The sequence below is a fragment of the Musca autumnalis genome, unplaced genomic scaffold, assembly GCF_047663935.1.
Source record: "Musca autumnalis isolate F117 unplaced genomic scaffold, ASM4766393v1 scaffold_4, whole genome shotgun sequence".
Lineage (NCBI taxonomy): Eukaryota > Metazoa > Arthropoda > Insecta > Diptera > Muscidae > Musca > Musca autumnalis.
Genome location: NW_027411977.1, coordinates 72,268,979 through 72,290,532, shown reverse-complemented (window position 1 = coordinate 72,290,532; position 21,554 = coordinate 72,268,979). Strand labels below are relative to the sequence as shown.

Genomic DNA, 21,554 nt, shown 5'->3' with positions numbered 1-21,554 from the left:
TTCTATAGTCAGAAGACCTCTTGAGGTCTTCTATAGGCAAAATAACTCTTGATGTATTCTAAAGATAGAAGAACTCTTGATGTCTTTTATAGACAGAAGTCGCCTTGAGGTCTTTTATGAACGGAAAACCTTTTGGGGACTTCTATGGACAGAAAGACCTGTTTATGTCCTCTATAGAGAACGATTTCTTCTGTAGAAAAAAACCCTTTTAAGATCATCCCCTGACAGAAGAACTCTTGAGGTTCTCTATAGGCAGAAGGCCTCTTGAGGTGGTTTATCTACAGGAGGGTTCTTGCGGTTGTTAATATACAGGATACCTCATGAGGTCTTTTGTATATAGGCAGAAGAACTCTTTTGGTCTTCTATACGCAAAAGACGTCTTGATGTCTTCTATAGACAGAAGCCTTATTGACGATTTCCATAGACACACAATTGTAGGCCTCTTGAGTTCTGCTATAGGCAGAAGCCAAATTGAGGTCATATCCATACAGAAATAAAATTGAGGTGTTCTGTAGACAGCAAACCGTTGAGATCTCCTCTAGATAGGTTCGTTCTTCTTCAGAACCTCTTAATTTCTTCTATAGACTGAAAACCTCTTGAGTTCTTCTATAGGCAGGATAACTTTTGAATTCTTCTATAGACAGAAGACCTTCTTCTGTCTTCTATACAAAGGGTCTTTTATACAAAGAATCCTCTTGAGATCATCTTTAGGCTGAAAACCTGTTGCAGTTTTCTATTGGCAGAAGACTTCTTAAGGTATCCTGTATGTATATCGAGCCGTATTAAGGTCTTCTGAGAATAGAGATCTCTTACGGTCTTCTATAAACAGAAGACTTTTTATTTATTTTACTTTTTTTGATACAGAAGACCACATAAAGTTTTCTATAGACAGTAGAACACTTGAAGTCTTCTATAGACTGAATCCCTTTTAAATTATTCTGTAGACAAAAGACCTCTTGATGTATTCTAAAGACAGAACATCTCTTCAAATCTTCTGTATGATATCACTTAGATAGCAGAGAATATATATTGTTTCCCTTTTCCATATATTCGTATGTTACATGCATACTCAACAAATCCCTGTCCTGAAAATCTATAGCATATTCAAACGTTCATAACATTCAAACACTATATCTATCTATAATGCATCGCATAAAAACCCCCCATTCCAGTTGAAGTGGGCAAAGTAGGTACTCCATAAATGTAATATATTTCCATATTACGTGGTTTTATTGCAACCACACTGGCTGGCATATCTGGCTCTCTGTTGCCTTCATCCAGCGGTTGTGCAGAAACCAACAACAACGACAACAAGAACATACTCAGAGCTAGAAAATATATAAAACCACAAAAAGAAGAAAATAAAAACTGAAAAACTGAAGCTTACAAATGGAATGTCATGTGCAGCCTAAAATGGCTCTGAACGACCACAATGTATGTCAGTCATGGATGGTATTACACAAGCTAAAAGGTGGTACTTCAACAAATTATTTTTGCACATTTTAACCGCACCGACCATAAAAAAGGGTATGGGAAAAGAAATTCCATTAGCGCTACAAATGCATTTTCTTTTATTCAATTTTAAATTTATTTCTCGTTAAATTGGAAGAGAATAAGAGACATATTTTTTGAATGTAAAAAAATTGTTAAAAAAATTGAATAACAAATCGTTTAATTATGGAAATATACAATGAGAATATGTAGAGTTGGAAATATGTGAGATTGTATAGGAATCAATCTGTCTACGTCGAACCATACTTTTAAGTATCTATATATATAAAAATGGTGTAAAAAATGTATAGTAATTCATAAAATGAGAACGGCTAGGCCGATTTCTGTAAAATTTTTTGTCAGTTATTCGTATTTTCGAGGAGAAGGTCTTTACGGAAGAAAATTTTGGAAAATCTCTCTGGAAAAGTCGGAAAATTGGAAAAATCGAAAATTGAGTTTTTGTATGAAATTTTATTCCTTAATAGCGATACGAAGTTCGCCGGGTCCGCTAGTTTTTATATATTTTCCCACTCTCATATTCATTTGACTGCACTCGGCACTTTAAAAAATAAAGAAGTTGGCTCAGTGATTTTTATTGTACTTCTATTTCCACCTTCTCCAAATCATCCCTATGTCATGGGACTAATATGTCTAAGTGTGTGGGTAAATAATGGCTATCACCTAGAAACCACTTACCTCTATCTTGAGCTGTTAGCAGTGATGATGAGAGTGTCTGTTTTAGCTTTCCAAATGTGCCTCCACTGTCGGGTGTATTTTGTGTGGAAGCATTCTCATCTGTGGCAACCATCTGAAAAATAACAACAATAGAATGGAAAGTGCATAAGTGTGAATATAAAGTAAACGTTTGTTGTGGCAGTCTTAAAGATTATTGTAAATAAGATAAATTATTAAATACATACTTAAAAAATAATATAATATATAAGAAATTTAAGTATGGGATTTCCCTAGAAAAACACAATTATAATGGTTATTGCTAGGTCATGGCTTGATGAACCCCTTTAAAAGGGCATATTAATGCGGAACACGGAAAGGCCATCCAGATGGAGCAAAATTGTGGTGAACGAAATTAAAAATCTTGATTTTTGAAATTGTAAAATAAATGCAAGAAATAGCCTTAAACTTCAAATTGTCTGGCTATTTAAATTTCAACATGAAACGCGAAGTTGCGCTGAATTAAACTACGAATTAAGCAATCGTCAGCCTTTGGTTTGGAGCACAGTTTCACAACAAAGGCAAGGTGACTGGTGAATACCCAACGTGCAAAACATGAATACACACATTTTTGTTCATCGGAATTTTATTGTGAACATTGTAATGTTTACAATGTAAAGCTATTTTGAACAGAGAATTCAAGAGGATTCATATATGTCGTCCAGCAAAGCTAACGGACGAACATGTTTTCATTTCAAAAAGTTTTTTGTCCAATCAACTCCAGGGGCGTGGTGCGTAATTTGTTTGTAAAAAGAAAAAATATACCCGTATCATTTTTTCTTCAAGTGAAAAACAGATTATTGCAGCATTCAGTGACCAGCAGAAACTGCCAGAAACAAAATAACGGATTTTTATAGCTAGTACTTTTTCGTTGCATGTCACTCTAAATAAGAAGTTATTCTATGATACTGAACATGAGGTACCCTTATATAGGGCCTACACCAAAACATGACCCAATATTGTCTATAATACGAGGAGTTAAGTTTATGGTAAATCCTAGACTCAAAAACCTGGTCTTTAGATTCACTTCGGTAGATAAGAGAATTGCCCTAACATCAGTACCACCGACCATTTTCTTGTAGCAGCCAATGTACGGACTCGGAAGAACATACCTAATGTGGAAGAACAATGGTAAAGTGTTATCCACTCGCTTCGATCTATCTCATATATTTTGGTAACGCGGTATACAGTGCAACACTGTGGTCAAAAGCGCTAATGAAATATATATAATTGAGGTTTTTATACATAACAGTAAACCTTTTGAGGTTTTCTGTAGACGCCATACGAAATATATTCTATGAATAACAGACGACCTCTTGAAATCTATGTCTAAGTCTCTCTGCATGTCTTCTCCTATACAGCAGAAGGCCTCTTGACTTCATCTTTACACAGCAGAATACTTCTCCAGATTTTGTATAGACAAGAGAAAACCATTTAAGCTCTCGTAGTTTTATTTGTTTCTTAACCCTGTAGGAAGTATGGGGTCATGTGTTGACATGTCGCCACTTTGTCTACTAATATGGTGACAAAGTCAACACTTTGTCACCAGGTTGTCAACTATTGATACCTTTACCTGAAAAAGAAGAAGCATTGTGTATATTGACAGATGATAGCCCAACGAAGCATCCTTTTTTTAATTTTCTTAATTGTTTGGCTTAAAATGATTTTTGCGGTTGGTGAAAAAAGTGTTTTTGTAAAAATCAATAAAATATCGTGAAAACTTAAAGCATATATGTAATTTCAATAACAAGTATGAGCAAAAGAAATTATAAAAGACATGTGAAAAATAAACAATTCTATAGCAAAGTACGAATTCTGAGGCGACTAACAACATTTGTGGTGAAATTTCGACAATTAGACATTATGTGGAACCTTTAGAGAAGATTGTGGAGCCTGATGTATATATTGTCCCGTCTCGCTGGAAATGCTGAATGTAACTAAACATAATAATCAATTACAATGTTGAAGAATTATTTGGTAAAAATCGATTGTGAGATTTTTCCAATGTTATACAGCTGTAATAGGCAAGAAAATTTAAGGACATATTTTTTATTTAAGTTTATACATGTTTATTCTTTTCAATTCCTAGATGTTATATCAACATTCAGCGAATCGCCTGATAAAACGTTAAGTGCAACAGAAGAAGAACTATTTTAAGCAGACAAGTCATTGGTGCGACTTGGCCAAGAAAATAAAACGAAAACGTTTTTTATTATTTATAAGTTAAAATGTTTAAGCAGCCTTGAAAACATTGTCTTTATTTACTAATTTTTACTTATGTGGATTTTTTTATGTAATACGCAATTTGTACATTTTTAGCATTTTCAATATTATTTGTTTTATTCTTTAATAAAATATAGTATTTAAACAAATGTGTAGCTTCATCTTCTTATTAAACGTACTATATAGCTGTTTTATCTATGAAAAGTTCCAAATAAGCTAAAAAGTTTAGTATTGAAAATCTCGTACTATTGACTCACTACCGCCAATGTCTATACTGACTCACTACCTCCATTGTCTATACTGACTTACTACCTCCAATGTCTATACTGACTTACTACCACCAATGTCTATACTGACTCAATACCTCCAATGTCCACACATGGTTCCTCAGGAACTACTGACTTACTATTGACATACTAGTTCCATTGTCAGTACTGACTTTCGAATGACACGTTCATACAAAATGTCTATAGGAAATTACATTAGTTGTCTACAGTTTGTCAGTAGTACTGTTGACAATGTCAGTAGTAAGTCAGTATAGATTCACTATTGACATTTCCTACATGGAAGTAGTCTCCATAATGATTTATATACATAAGCTAGGCTCACACTAGGCAAATATTTGCTCCAGCGACAGGGAGTGTGTGTTTACTGAGAGCAATTGAGCATAAATTTCAATGCATTATTTACGCTCATTTGCTCTCAGTAAGGGCACACTGCCGGTCGCTACAGCAAATATTTGCATATTGTGACCCTAGCTTTACTCGCGCTCAAACCAATTGTTGGAGTTTCATTCCGATTGAGACCCGTCCAAAAACATGGTTTTGGACGCTTTCACCATCTAGCGGCGAAAGTTGTTGACCATGCCTGTTCTTCTTTATATGCTGAAATCAAATGAAGTCATTGGATTCCCAGTCAGGGCTGTACGGCGGATGACCCATCAATTCCACGTTTTGTCCTGTCAAACAGGTGCTGGTTTGAATCAATGTGTGAGAGCTCACATTTTTATGATGCAGAATGATTCGTCTTCTCTTGTTCGTTTTTCAAATTTCTCAGGAGTCTTAAGGCAAGCAGTTTCTAGTGTGCACTCAGAATTAACCATCCTACATTTCACAAGCAGTATAGTTGCCACACGGTTAGTTTTAGAAAGAAACAGGCGACCATTTCCCTTGAAGTGCTTCTTACGTAAACAACTTTCCTTGGATTTGGATCGCTTTCGAAGACCTAAACGGACGATTTATGTTTTGTTTTGGGTTCGTAAGCATAGATCCAAGATTCGTCGTCTGTGAAAATCTAATAAACGTCGTTTAAAGCACAGCCATCATTTTTATTCACAATTTCTTTGAACCAATCCACGAAAGGCGTTTTTAAGAGATTGTCCAATTTTGTTGGATCTAACGAGAAAAATCCAGTTTTGCGGCCAGGTGTTCATGCAATAGCAAATGTTAGTTGATGGAAGAAATGCCCAAGCATGCCTCTATCTCATGGTAAATAACGTGGCGATCTTGTATTATCCGTTCACGAACTGCTTAATTTTTTTCTAGCACAACGGCCGATTTTGTCGACCCTCACTACCTTCGTTTTTGGTTAGTGTCGGGCACGATTGAATTTATTATACCAGTTTTTCATAGAGCTATAGAATGGCCCTTTATCGACATACAAAGATTTATCGATGCATTCTTACCGTGATCATCCACGTGGAAAGTTGTGAAAAATTATGGGACGAAATTGTTCACATGTAAATTACATTTTTTTGGCAAAGTGATGTTTTCAACAAGACATGGTCGTATGACAAACTGTCCTGATTATGTTTAGGCTAAAAGCTGCCAAATTTTTCAAAAAAAGTTCAGATGACGCCCGGCAACACGCAATGTTGCCTAGTATAACGAGCGACAAGCTGAAAAGTAGGAACAAGGTCCCTCAAGTCCCTAGCCGGCAGCAGTGCCGATAAAGAAACCTTGTTGACCACATATAATGCGATAGGTCGGTCTTTGGTAAGCTATCCGGCCCCAGTCTGGCCCTCTAAGATGATGTGATACAAATTGGAAAAATATTCAAACTTGCCAGAATGCCGCCCTGAGAACAGCAACAGGGTGCATCCTCAAATCTTCAGTGGACCATCTACATAAGGAGGCAAAGATTCTTCCAATAAAGCAACACAATGAGATGCTTTCGTTGCAGTACCTGCTTGCATGTTACCGTGTGAGCCATCCCAATCACCATCTTGTGGGTAGGCCCGACACATTCAGGCAGATCAGGAAGGATATCCATGCTCTAGAGGGAGATGTCCAACGATACAGGAGAGAACCCCTAGATCAACAAGCATATCAAGCAGGTTTGAAAAGCATTCACACGGACGCAGTTGCCAAGGCCTTAAGCAATTATAGTGTGAATAAAGTACTCGGAGTACATCCCCCATCTATCGCAGCTGAGGTGCGTCAGCTGCCACGACAAACCAGAGTAGTTTTGACTCAACTACGCTCGGGATATTGCAGTCGCCTAAATTATTATTGGGCGGAAATACAAACATAATAAAAAACACTGTTACAACAACAACAACAGTACAACAAGTGGTTTTATCTAGGGCTGAGGTAGGCTCAGTCGCTGCCAGAGTCGACCACGAGTATAACACGAGTGGTTAAAGTTTAATCTTTATTGTGAACACTTAGTGTTGGATGAACGATTAATATATATGTGTGTGTGGAAAGAAGATGCAATATTAGTTATTAGTAGAGTTCGTTTCTGTGTTATTCGGCGACTGTCGGATCGTCAGTGGCTCGGTAATTGTCTGGTGTGGCTCGGCTCCACACTAATCGATTTGCTGTCGGCTCGGACCAGTCGGCTGGCTTTCGGCTCGGCAGTTGTCGGATGTGGCTCGGCTCTACAAGACTCGGGTTGCTGTCGGCTCGGGGCAATCGGTAGCTTTCGGCTCGTCAGTTGTCGGGTGGACTCAGCTGTACACGACTTGGCTCCGGGCAATTGGTCGACTGTCAGCTCCGCAGTTGTCGGATGTGGTTCAGTAATGCTTTCGGGTGGCTGTCGGCTCGGCGGTCGTCGGGTGTATGACTCGACTCCATGGCATTCGGGTTGCTGTGGGTGAAAGAGGTCGGTCAATATTTAGGAGCTGGCTATGAGAATTGAGCTGGCTATGAGCGTCGAGCTGGCTATGAGCGTTGAGCTTGCTAAGAGTCTGGAGCTTGCTAAGAGACTTGGAGCTTACTAAGAGCATGGAGCTTGCTAAGAGCTTGGAGCTTGCTAAGACTTGGAGCTTACTAGGAGCGTGTTCGAAGCGTAGCTAACGAGTAACGATACTGCGTCTTGTCGTACTTTGTCGGCTGTTGATCGACGTCTTCGGTGAATAAAACTGAAATATACTTTCGGGTGGTAACACGAAGTGAATGAGAATTTGTGTGCAGCAGTGATTAAGGTTAATTACACCGAAGTTTAATTTGTCGTGTAGTGGTGTTTGATGGTAGTGAACGTAGGTAGAAATACAGATATCTTTCGTGCAGCGATCGTAAAAAAAACTTCTCAAAGTCTGCAATAGACAAGAGAAGACACTTTGATGTCTCCTATAGACAACAAAGGAACTCTCAAAGACAACAGAAAGCCTTTCAAGGTCTTACATAGACAACAGAGAATTTCATGCCTGAGGATGTTAACCTAACGAAACGATCGTAGCATAGTGATGTGTATAGGACTCCGCTAGATATCAATTTTTCAATGTAATTCTCCTTATGCCATAAAACTCGATTAATTAAATTAATTAAAAACCTCACAAATAATGGCCTTCGCTCTAAAAAGGCAAACCCTAAAAAATTAAAAAGGGGTCACTTATAGATAACAGAAAATTCCTAAAGTCTCAAATAGACAAGTTTTCCATGGATAACAGAAGACCTCGTAAGGTCTCCTACAGAGAACAGAAGTTTCTTAAAGTTTCCTAGGACAACAGAAAACTCTTTGAGGTCTACATTCTCAGAAAGCATGGTGTTGACAAGCCCATTTGACACCGTCTCCCCCTCCCCCCAAAAAAACATAGCAAAAGGGGCGCGAGAACAATCTGTTGCAGAAAAATTAAAAACTATTCAAGCGGTAGTAGAGTGCACATTTGAGGAAAATTTTGAATTTTTTTTTGGGATGTAGCTGAAAAAGTGTATCGATGCAGCCCATCGAATATGGGCTGTTCCTGAATGAAATACTGCCAGCAACAAGTTGTGGTACAAACTTGTATCATCGAACTTGATCTAACTTTGGACAAAAAATTAAATTTTAAAATAAATTGGAGGATCGGTTAGACAGTTATCGTGCCCTCCAGCCAGCCAAACAGACGGACGGACATGCCAAATCGACCGCAAATTTCAGGCGGATTTTGTCCAAACATAATTGAGGTCTAGAAGGTGCAGTCGCGACTGCGAATATTCGTATCAAAGTGAATTTGCCTTCGTTAGCCTGAAGACTGAGGGTATAAAAAGTGATAGAAGTATTGACGGACAATAATGGGCATCTGCTTCCGATACCTCATAAAAGTTAAAAACTTTTGCTTAAATGCTCATGAACTGTTTTGATGTTCTTTACGAAGGTAGTACTTTCGATTCTGATTGCTGCTGCATATGTTTTTTTTCGTAGGCAAGTCTATGCTTCGTGACGTAATGAACCAGAAGCTCTAAACATCCTAACGAAATCCACTAAAATGGCTAGGTGGTATCAAAATTATAGAAAGGAATGATTCTCAAAGGGTGCCACCATGGTGCAATGGTATGCACACCCGCCTTGCACGCTGAAGGTTGTGGTTTCGATTTCCCGGCCAGTCAACATCAAATTTTCAACAGTGGCAAAATACCCCTCAGTAATGTTGGCGACATTTCTTGAGTACTTCAGTCATGTAAAACTTCTCTACAAGCGGTGTCTTAAGACACGCCGTTCGGAATCGGCAATAAACAGTAGGTCCCATATCGCTCATTTACTCAAAGAGTGACACATCTCAAAAAATCGACTTTCGAGAAAAACGCGTTTTAAGTTGATGATTAAAATTTGACTTCCCAACTTAAAAAGGTTATTATACAAAAATTAAAATAACTACTTGGACCATATTATGTAAAAAGCTGCCAGATATCAGTGTTAAATTTCTGTGCAAGATCAAGCATGATTTGAAGTGTTGAAATGCTTCATAAATTCAAAAAACTTTTGTGTTAAATTATCCGAAACTCGTAGTAAAGGAGCTGTAACTCGCCGAGTTTTAGAGATATCAGCATGAAAACTTGACACGATATAAAGTAGAAGTCGTAGAAAAAATAGAAATTGCTAACTCAGAAAACACATTTTTTGAGTTATGCCACTCTTTGAGTAAATGAGCGATATCATTGAGCTAATATGAATAGGGGTGCATTCATTGATATGAGAGAAGTCATTGATATGAGATGTTTGTGGAACAATTATTATTCCACAATTGCTTAGAAAATTGCGCTGGTTCAACGCAACATACAGAGAAGTATTGCGTGATTGCAATACTCTTGCCTTTGATGTCGCTCTCTTGTCTTGGATTCAAATTCAATTCCTTCTGTGTGCAAGATGGCCAAACTAACCTACAATATTAAATGTTTTACCAACAAAAAAATCCACTCTCCAGGGAGACAATCTGCTTGAACATGACGCACCATGTAATGCCCATTAAATGTATCACACCATCCCACCAGGTTCACTTGTTTCACTCTATTTCCTTTTACAATATTCGCCACTACCCCTCTTTGTACAATAACAGCAACAACTATTTTGAAATTATTCCATATCCGCCCCTGTATTTTTCTCGGCAATGCCTCCAGTGTTTTTAATGTGGGACTGTTGCTTTGGCTGTTATCTTTATTGACAATAACCGTGCTAAGGATGAGATGATGTCGTTTGTTTCCTCCCCATTATCCTGCAGTTAGTGAAAGAGTACCACAAAGTCGCTTCCTTACAATTCACCTACAATGCCATTAAGTTCTACTTCACTGACATTTTTATGATGACAATCCGATGTTTATGCGAGTGTGTGTGTGTGTGCATATTTATGGCGAAATTCTGTTGTTTTTGAAAGTCACTTTTGTCCTGGCGGCATTTGGCAAAAACACAAAAGGCCAACACACTACCGCTTACAGGTGTATGTAGACATGTTTACAGGCACCTACACAAATAGGTGGCTGACTGAAGGGTTCCATTGAATGAAACTATGGGCTTGAGGGGTTATGTGTTTGTGAAAATGTACCACAAATGATAATGACATATACACTCACTAGCTCTTTACAAGGAGATTGTGTGCAGCTATTTTCAAAAAAGAAAAAAATGTAAAAAAAGTGAACACCTGATTACAATATTTCATAAAAGCGTTTCTTTAGTTGTGAAGTATGATTGTATTGAATTATGTGCTTTCACATAGCCTATACAATATGTATGTATGTTTGTATAATATTGTTTACATATAGTTTATGTTATAACGATCTTTGTATGTATTGAATAATCTTGAAGGAGCATGTGTATTAATCTATTCCATACTGTACTACGTTTAATGCCCAAATTTGAAAGTCATAGCTTAGTTACATTTTGTTTCCTAGAATTTGTGTTGAATTGTGTTCCATATTAAATATTCGGTTTTAAATTCCGTTTACTTAGTAATCAAACTCTATGACAATTTTGCAAATTACTTTTTCATTTCAATTTCTACAGAAAATAATTTCAATGAATTTTATTTTAGATTCATTTTGTCAGTTTTCTTGTGTCACTTTGTAAAGTACTTGACCTTAACCTCACTATTGTTGTTTTGTTTTTTTTTTTTTTTTTTGGGAATTTTTGATGCATAACATACATTTACATAAGTAGTCTCTATATTCTATTTCGTATTGAATAAATTATGTTTAGTTGTAATCAGCTTATTATGAAAATAAACAATTAATGTTGATATTCCCAATGGTAATTCGATTTCGTATAAATTAAATTTGTCCATTTCTTAGGAGACTTTCATTATTTTAGTTTTGAAAATTTGTGATCAATATGTGTGTACATTGTACTCCCCTTATTATACACAAATACGCTGACTTGTGGTTGTGTGTTTACCATAATCTCATTACCATGGTTAAGGCAGATAATTTGTTTGTAGGATGTTATGGTGAACTATCATAAAAGTTTAGGTGGTAAAATGCCAAGTGGCCTATCAATATTTAACAATGTAAGTTCTCATATAAGCGAGGGAGGTAGGGGATGAAATATTCCAAGCAATGGCCAAGACCAGTTTTAACATGACAAAGCCCAGGACTTATCTTGGTCCCTCTTTTTTCTCAAGTGAACACTAACCTCCTCGTGGTGTTATCTAGAGAGCAGCCTTAACAACGAGTTAAAGGTAGTGACCTAAAATGTGCTTAGCGTTCTCCCATAAGAATATTACAAACTTGGGGTGGGCGCTGGCCTCCAAAAACATCGCACTATGAAAAACTCAAAGAAAAATAAAACAAATAAAAAAGCCGACAGAGATATACGCTCAGTACATGTGAATTGATACTTTCATCTAAGGACATATCGAATGTATTTAGAGTCTTTTCAAATTTATTTTGGCCCTGTGGATATTTGAACATGTGGATTAGGATTTAAGATCAAAAGTGTTACCGAGGACGTCCTTAAAGGAATGGACCGATATAGTCCACTATGGAAGTGGGTCTTATTTTGGAAGCCATATCTTTTCGATACGTATCGCGCCCGTTAGTCATTTCAGTGGGTCTTCGTAAAACTTTTGGATCAGTATGCGAGGAAACATGGACTTGTCCACGGAAAATATAATATCGCTGAGTACATTTCCAAAGGATCTTCGAACAGACCCTAAACTGCACTTAGACACAAATGTTGAACTTTTGTAGGGGAGGTACTCTAAGGAGAGGGCCGATATGGGCAATTTTAGAAGTTAAACTAAATTTGGACAAAATATAAGGAGATCCAAAGTTATGACCAAATTGGTTGCCCCGTTCAAAAGCATTTTTCAATTTTAGTGACATTTTTTTAATATTGGGGGAACTACCAGAAGTTGTGGGCCCGTATTGCACATCTTCCAACTGAAACTAAGTTTGCACAAAATATGACGAAAATATGACCAAATCGGTGTATTAGTTTGAGAGTTATCGTGCTCTCCAGTCACTACAGAAGGTGCCAAAGGGGTTTTTTACACCATTCGGGCTGTTTTCTCAAGAATTATGGAATTGTCCCTGAAAAAACTTTTACCGTCATAATGCAGGCAGCGAATGCAAGTTATTTCAACAAAAATCAAAGTGATTCGAGAGCAGGTCTTAAAGAGAATATATGCGAAATTTGGTGTGGAAGGTACCCGAAGGAGTGGACAGCTTGGAACCTCATTTAAGTCTGATATTAATTTTTCGATATGTAAAGTATGGACCAAATCGGTCACACCCTACAATTTTTTCGAACATTTTTGAACTTTTATGGGGGGGTACCTGAAGTAGTGCACCACTCACGCTTATCTTCGAACTTAAACTAAGTTTGGACAAAATATTACGAAAGCCAAATTTTGGCCGAATCGGTTCATCCGTTCGAGAAGTATCGTGCGCACCAGCCGGCCAGACAGTCGGACGGACATGGCTAAATCAACCGAAAATTGTCTGAAACTGATTTCGTCCAAAGATACTTGGGGTCTAATACCATTATTTCGATGAGGCACATTTTGCCCGTATGAAAGTGTATATACCTTCGTGAGGGTGTAAACAAATCCCAGCGAATTTAAACCTGGAATGTTCGCACCCTTTATAGAGATGGTGCAGTTTATGCCTTGGCAAATGTACTTGATAAGTAAATACGATGATAAGGAAATACGATGGAACGGGAAAGGCGTCACAACAACACCTAAAGGTGACGCACTGTATTATAGCTTGATCGGAGGTTAAAACATCTGGTCTTAACCCCAGTGAATAAAAGATTTTCTAAAATACGGATAAAAGCAAACTTCTTCAACACCTGCCCGCAGATATAGTTTACTAGCGCTTAGGAGAAATATATAACCATTGTCCTGCCCATGACATAAAAATTATTCTAGGAAAGGAGAATATCTTTGGCCCAACAGTCGGGAAATTCAGTCTCCACAGTGAAACATCTGACAATGGAATGACGCTAATAGGCTTCGCAGCAACAAAAAAACATGGTAGTTAGCAGCACCAGCATTTAAGCATCTCGATATTCATAAGGGCTCCTGGCTGTCTCCAGACCAAAAAACAAGAAATCAAATTGATCACATTGTGATAGATGACAGATATTCAACGAGCGTGTTGGATGTACGATCGTTCCGAGAAGTAAACATAGACTTCGTCCACCACTTTGTTGCAGTAAAAGTACGTACCCTATTAAACGTAGCAGTAGAAGTTGGACATCCGTAAGCTACAACAGATAGCCACAGCATATTCCGCTCAACTGGCCCAATTGCTTCATGAAAGCACTTTTCGTTCAGATAACATACATACCAACACAGTGGCAAACATACAAACGAAAAATCCATACTTGGCTACCAGAGACCTCCGCCAAGGAACTAATGGTATGCCAGGAGTTTCGTACTGCTACGGTATAGAAAAATTCAGCATATAGGGTTACTCTACAACAGTGCCGACCAAGAAGAGCGAAGCCACAAATGTGAATGAATTTCAAAACATTAGCAATTTATGACAGTGTGTTAGTAAGATTGTATGCACGCGAGCTACAAAACAAAAACAAATCAAAACATTTGCTCTCTCTTGCACCATTGGTGATCACTTCCTTACGGCAGCGTAAAAACAAACCACACGTATTCTCTCTTTATTTCTCATTTGCCATTGCTTAGTAATGGGGAGAGTGTCTTACCACTACTAATACACGAGCTATTCTGAGCACGCCTGCTCTTGCACGCTCATTCTTTGCGTTTGGATCGTATGTGTGTGAATTGCCGAAAATCTTCGTAACCAACGACAAATGGCTGTTCGGCACTGCTCTACAACATGGGTGACCAAGAAGAGAACATACCAAAATGTGAATGTATTCAAACTATTGGCAACCCTGTCGGACTTTTATTAACCAGGAACACAAAGCAAATATACAAATTTGCCTCTTCTTCTCTCTAACAAAAAAGAGAGAGAGACAAAGAGAGGGAGAGAGAGAATATTAAAAGTCAAAAATAAAAAACACACAGAAACAAAAATTGTTATTTTTTCACATTATGTTTTAAACTGACTACAAATAGACAAAAAAAAGGTAGTTTATTATCAGTCGAAAAGTTATCTTGCGTTGGACAATACTGACTACTCAGGCGCTCATCGCCTTGTAAAATTAGTCAGTTGGCATAAGGGAAAATAATCGATAAAATGCCACTTATGTTTAAAAAAAAGCTAGCTTTATGTTAGCTTTAAATCGGCCACAGTCCCTACAGGGAACTTATGATTGTGTGTTAGCGTGTTTTATGCACGCACGCTACAAAACAAAAACAAATCAAAACAATATATTTCTTTCGTACGCTCTTTCTATGCATTCGGGTCGTATGTGTCTAAATTGCCGAAAAACTTCGGCACCGCCGTGCCAAAGAAGAACACATTTGCTCTACAACAGCATTAGGCAAAGGGTGCGCGAACGCTCTTTGGGGGCGTACATTTATTCACGTATACAACATGTGGAGAGAACAAAGCAATTTAGTCTCAGCTGAGCAGTCAATGAAGAAGGTTGTGTGTCGCTTGTTTTGTTTTTTTTTTGTGACTCTCGGCCTATTGAGCGTGTTATGTCTCCAATACTAATGCAAACAACACAATGTGCGTTGGTATGGGTTGCCTGATGCTGCTCTACAATCAGAAACAACGCGTAGCGAACGAGAGAGGTATCGAGTGAAAAGAAGAAAGGAGAAACGGAAAAGCGAGAGAAATAGAAAAGCGGGAGTGTGAAAAAATCGAGATGTATAGGAGCCAGAATGAAGTCCGTAATTCTACTAAAGAGTGAAACATCAAACTGATGGCTTTGGTACAGGAAGATCCTCCTTTAGAGACGAGAGGTATAGAAAGAAATTTTTTCCAAACTGTTGCTATCCAATACTGGCGAAGAAGACGAAGATGCCCTAGATCCAATATCAGAAAGATGAGCTAAACACAGCAAGATGAGCTAAACACAGCAATAAACCGGTTGAAGAACAATAAGGTCGCAGGAGCAGATGGCTTACTAGCCGAGCCGTTCAAAACCGGAGGCAACAAGTTGATAACATTTCCGACGATTGAAACCTGAGCATCCTGTGTCCCGTCCACAAGAAAGGATATAAGACTGTGTGCTCTAACTATAGGGACATAAGTCTGATTATAAAATGGTGTCAGGGATATTGTGCTAACAACTAAAGCCTATGGTCAACGAAATAATTGTCCATGCCAATGCGGCCTTAGACCTGGCAAATCCACAATTGACCCTACGGCATATCCTGGAAAAGACCAAAAAGATGCAAATCGATTATAGAGCAGCCTTCGACAGCGCCTCATTCAAATAGTGAAGAACCTCTCCGATCTGTTTAGTATCAAAAGGGGTTTTAGACAAGGAGACAGCCTTTTGTATAAGCTTTTCAACATCCTGCTGGAAAAGGCTATAAGAGCTGCAAACGATAAAAGAAAAGACAAATATCTTTGTTGTTTATGCCAGATATTGACATCATGGGTCGATCAGTAAAATAAGTAACTGATCCACTAGTTGTTAATGTATCGAGTGACAACGATTGCATTAACTGGGCCATGTCATAAGAATGAGGGATGATGAACCTACTTAAAAGAGATATAAACGCAAGGCAGTACATGCAGGAGTGGAAGGCCAATGCTTCGATGGAGTAAAGAAGTGGAAGGCGACATCAAAAACACAATATTCCAAATTGTGAAGGAAAAGCAACAAATATGGAGAAGTAGAAATCCTTCTTAGTTCAACATATAGACAAATGCTCTGTAGATGGTCTTATAAGTAATTATGCATACGATTCAAAATGTCTCTCACCGAAATAATGGCTTTAAATGCCATGTATGTTAGGAACAATTTTTTTCAAACAATTTGGAGTAGATTTTGCTCTGTTTGTTTTCCTATTTATCTTAATAGGTTAAAACTTTGTGACTCATAGTTTGTTGTCCCAACTCTTTCCGGTAGTTCCCACCTAATAGTTTACAATTTTCTGTAAAAATATTGCATAAAATAACTCTCAAGAGGGGTAACCGATTGTGTAATCACCGCTAATATTTCTACTGTGTAATTTTGTTGGGACACCTCTACACTACAAGTACCTGTCATAACGGCACAAAGCTCCAAACTATTCTGCTGACACCATCTGAAATAAGTGATCTGTACTAAACTTACAAACTGAGTTTCTGATATGGTCAAAACTTTGCCCAACCTAAAATTTCTTCCAAAGGTACATCAAGTTCCAAGAAGGTGTATATCAGAAAAGACCTTTGGGTTTCTTCCTCACAAATGTTTAAAATTTTCACTTTAGTGCAGTTTTAGGACGACTGCTTGAGAACTATTTCGAATTTTTTAATGAAGGTATACCTTGCCATCCTGTTTACAGCGATATAATGTTTTTTTCTGGAGCAAGAACTTGCTCGAAAGAAATGCTCCAAAAACTCTAAGAAATCCCATCAGGGAGGAATGACTAACATTTGCCCAATCTTAGCGCATCTTAATATTTTTCGATTAAGTGTAGTTTAAGGAATCTTCGAGAATAGTTTGGACACTCTCATCGAAAGTAGTCCTTATGTTTTTGAGTACAGTGTTATACTTTTTCGTGGGCAAATACATGCTTCTGGACATAACGACAAATAAGCTTTAGAAAGGAATAAAATGGCTACCAAATTTAAATCCAGTTCCACCATGTATTATAAACGTCTATTCCTTCAGGTTTCCAATCCGAAAATGTTCAACACTTTTGCGTGTAAATCCAGTTTAAGATCATCGGATGGTGTATATTTATATCATGTAGTCATTGTGATCACGACAGCAAGATATGGGCCTCTATATACCACTTGCACTAACGTTTTAGTAGTCTTTGTTACAATGCCCCGAAATTTGTCAGTATAGGTCTACGTATTGATAAGACCCCTCATAGCACGGTACCTCTCGATTTTCGATATTTTGTAAGTTTTTGCCACATTACCCTACAAAAATGAGTAAAATTCGGTCTATAGTCTTCGTGATTCCTGGGATTGTACTGAGCAAAGAAGTCTACTAGACCAGCATATGTCTACGGTGAAAATCGAGCCTCCTTATTTTGATTTTTTTTATCCACTTTTGTTTGATATTTTGGCATATAACCTTCAAACCATTGGGAGATCTATCTAACACTAAGACGACAAGTAAGAAAGTATCAGTCAGCTGTGCTGACGGAGATATACAGTCACTGATAAAAAAAAAAACAATTTCAATATATAAAATATATTGATTTTGTATTACAAGTTTACTTTAAATTCTGTAGGTACCGTAATGTGGGCTATACTAAATCATTGACATATACCAAACATCTCAGGAAGTATTGATTTACCTTTGTAAATGAGGCCGCTAGAACAACCAACAGAAAAAAAAAAACAAAACGAGACGAGAGGAGCTCTTAAATTTCACTTTTTTTCGAATTTTGTGTGGGAGGTATCCGAACGAGTGGACAGATATAGCCCATATTCCAACCTGATACATGATTGGATGAAATACTATGATGTGCAAAGTCTGCACCAATTAGAAATTCCCTCCGAGAATTATCTTGCGGATTTGCCATTTTGTTTGGTGCCGTCAAGGTTTCTTGGAACTTTTAGGACAATATCTCAGAAAGTAAGGACTTGCGCAAGAAAAAAGGGATCTGCAAAGGGATCCGCAAGGACAACCTGCTGAAAAAATTCAAGACGATCCGAGAGGAGCTCTTAAACTTCACCTTTTCCGAGTTTTGTGTGGGAGGTAACCGAAGGAGTGGACGGATATAGCCCATCTTCCAAACTGACACATGACTGGATGAAATATTATGATGTGCAAAGTCTGCACCAACCAGAAACTACCAGCGAGAATTATCTTGCGGATTTGTCATGTTGGTTGGTGCCGTCAGGGTTTCTTGAAACTTTTAGGACAATATCTCAGAAAGTAAGGACCTGCGCAAGAAAAAATGTACCGTCGTAAAGGGAGCCGCAAGTACAACTTACTGAAACAAATTTCAAAACGATCCAAGAGTAGCTCTTAAACTTCACTTTATCCGAATTTTATGTGGGAGGTACCCGAAGGAGTGGACCGATATAGTCCATATTGGAACCCAATATATATCTGAAAGGACCAAGTCGATTGCTCCCTTTGAGAGTTATCGTTCACACCATTTTACAGACAAATTTTAAACTTTTGTGGGGGAGGTACCCGGAGGAATCGGCCGATATTGTCCATCTTCGAACTTAAACTAAGTTTGGAAGAAACATTACGATACACAGCATTTGGTACGAATCGGTTGAGCCGTTCGAGAGTTATCGTGCGCACCAGCCAGACCCAATAAGGTGGTTTTCCTGGCATACAAATCGCCTCGGCCTAATTCCTACTGATAGTTGTGGGTAAAGATGCAACTTTTAATATGACTCCCATAGGAAGGTACTACGATACCGCTCGATGATAAGTCTTTCAAACTATTAGACTACAGTAGTGATTGTAACTTGGTGACTTTAACTAGAAAAGTTTCGCGAAGATTGTTCATTTTCTTTCATTGCTACATATTTTGGTATATTCCCTATATGAAGGTGCCTCCGGATTTTACGTATTTTGAAGGTTGTACACACATCGTCCAAATTGAATGACTGTAACATGGTACATCCGATTCTGAATTGGTAGAAAACATCGATGTCTCATTCGTATTAAACATTTCTTAAGAGAAAGCGATCTTTTCAGTTAGCGTGGCGGAAGATCTACTTTCATAAACAAAAGGAAACTAATTGTCAATTTTATTCAATACAACATGTGGTGGAGGGTATAAAAAGTTCGTTCCGGCCGTACTTAACGCCGTTTTTACTTGTTTTTTTTTTCTCTTCAAATCTTTCCATCTCCCATTTGTTAGATAAGTCACTTCACATTTTATCCAACACCAGTTTTATGTGGCAATAATGTTACGGTACATTTCTTTTAATGAGATTCATGTATGTATGTATGTATTCGTAAGAATGTTGTGCGTATGTCGTCGTATACATCACATTTGACTGTAAAACTCAGCGTAAGTTATTAAGAGGATTATGTTCTTGTAAATGGTACTCGAATAGATTGCCACTTGAATGTAAACGGATGTTGAGACGATTGTACATATTTCTGCCTGAGATCGGCTAAAGGAAGTTTGTTAATGACCACAACAAGTAATCATCTATTCGAGAATACTATATAACAATTTGTCAATGTGGTTACAAAATAATTTATTAATTGAATGATATAACACAAAATTTGTTCTTTGACCACATGCAACACGGAGAGAACTTACTTGAGAAATAATTAACTTTTGGACTATAATTAAATTCCAAAAATCAATTTTAGTCATATAATTTTGATTTTAATAAATGAGGTTTCAAACAATGTGATATTGTGTAATGTAACTTGTTGTGTTTAGTGTATCCTGATGGAAAAGGTTATACAAGATAAATATAAAGAATATAAGTAGCTTGTCGAACAAAGGAATCTGGCAGAAAATTTCAGTACAACCATAACAAGTGTGGACGTTCAAAATTACAATTTTTATCTGCCTAGCAAACCAAATGTTTGATTTCTAAACGTCTGTCAAAGAATTCTGTTGGGATTGTCTGAGGGTAATTTTACTCCCTTTGAAGGATATTTATACCCTACACCACTATGTGGAAAGTGTTTTGGGAAAAATTCATGTAATGGGGTATACCAATCTTCATATCTCGACGAGATAAAGCATAATAAATTGTAATCAAACTCCAGTGGTGGGATTCTGTAACTCATTTTTGCTGCTACCGACAAAAATCGGCAAAATTAAATCGCAAAATTGTGACTAAAAACATAAAGAAAAGTTGGCATCACTGTTTGTGTCGGTAGAGGCTAGCGACTACTTTTTATTCATCGCTAACTTACCGAAAAATTTCGTTAATTATCGAAATTATAAGCATTTTAATTTTACCGACAATTATCGATAACAGCAAAAATGAGTTACAGAATCCCACTACAGGCCCGCCATTATGGACCGATCGTCACGAAATTTTGTATGGAGGTCGGGTTCAGACTAGAATATTTCCCTATTTTTATTGGTGATGATATTTCAATATTTAGCGGGTTAAATCGACCAAAAACATATTATTTATCCAATTTTGTAGCGGCTCTGTAGGTCGCAATAATAGTCCGATCAACGTGATATTTTTAATAAGGTAAGAGTACATATATGACAAAGAAGATGCTTGCAATTTGAGATGGCGAGATAATATTTAGAGGGTTAAATGGACCATAACTTTTGTGTGAAAATTGTAAACATTTTTAATATACAGCTTATATCTTTGTTCCTAAAAGACACATTCCTCCCTCGTGAGTTATATTTGGAAAACGATCTCCTACTCTCCATTGATGTCAATTATGTTGATGTACGCGATCAGATCACAGATAGCTCAATAGTCACGAAATTTTGCACAAGATAAGAGATTAGGTTGAAAAAATGCCTATAATTTTGCATGATGGTCCTATACTATTTAGCTGGTGACATAGACCATTGCTTTCGTATGAAAAATATTCAAACTTTATTTTTAGTCCATATTTTAATTCCTGGAGCGCATATACCGGCAAAGTAGTAGTACATATGGGAAAATAACTACTGACATTTCCCCTGATGCAAATTGCAATAATGTGTCTGCTAGATAACGGACCTACTGCCTAATATATAATGGGGTTTTTGTAGAGAAACACAATTTCCTCCCATGCTACAAATTGTCTCTATCATGACAAAGAAATTTTCAGTTCAGTTGTCCAATTGGATGTTTTATACAAAAATTGCAGCATATTGCTCGCCACCTATTTTATACCTCAGGATTTACAGTAAAGGGAATACATACAAAATAGACAAAGATGTGTCATTTCGAAATAATTTTTTTAGACACAAAGTATGT

At 37.4% G+C, this 21,554-nt stretch overlaps 1 protein-coding gene across 7 annotated transcripts in view; it reads right to left on the bottom strand.

Moving 5' to 3' along the window:
• Fife (regulating synaptic membrane exocytosis protein fife) overlaps positions 1–21,554 on the bottom strand; it is a 402,960-nt gene that overhangs the window by 183,352 nt on the left and 198,054 nt on the right. For all 7 annotated transcript variants that reach the window (XM_073986964.1, XM_073986962.1, XM_073986961.1 and 4 more), the window contains exon 5: positions 2,188–2,299. In XM_073986964.1, coding sequence (XP_073843065.1) covers positions 2,188–2,299 — 112 coding nt within the window. The remainder of the gene's footprint in view (positions 1–2,187; positions 2,300–21,554) is intronic.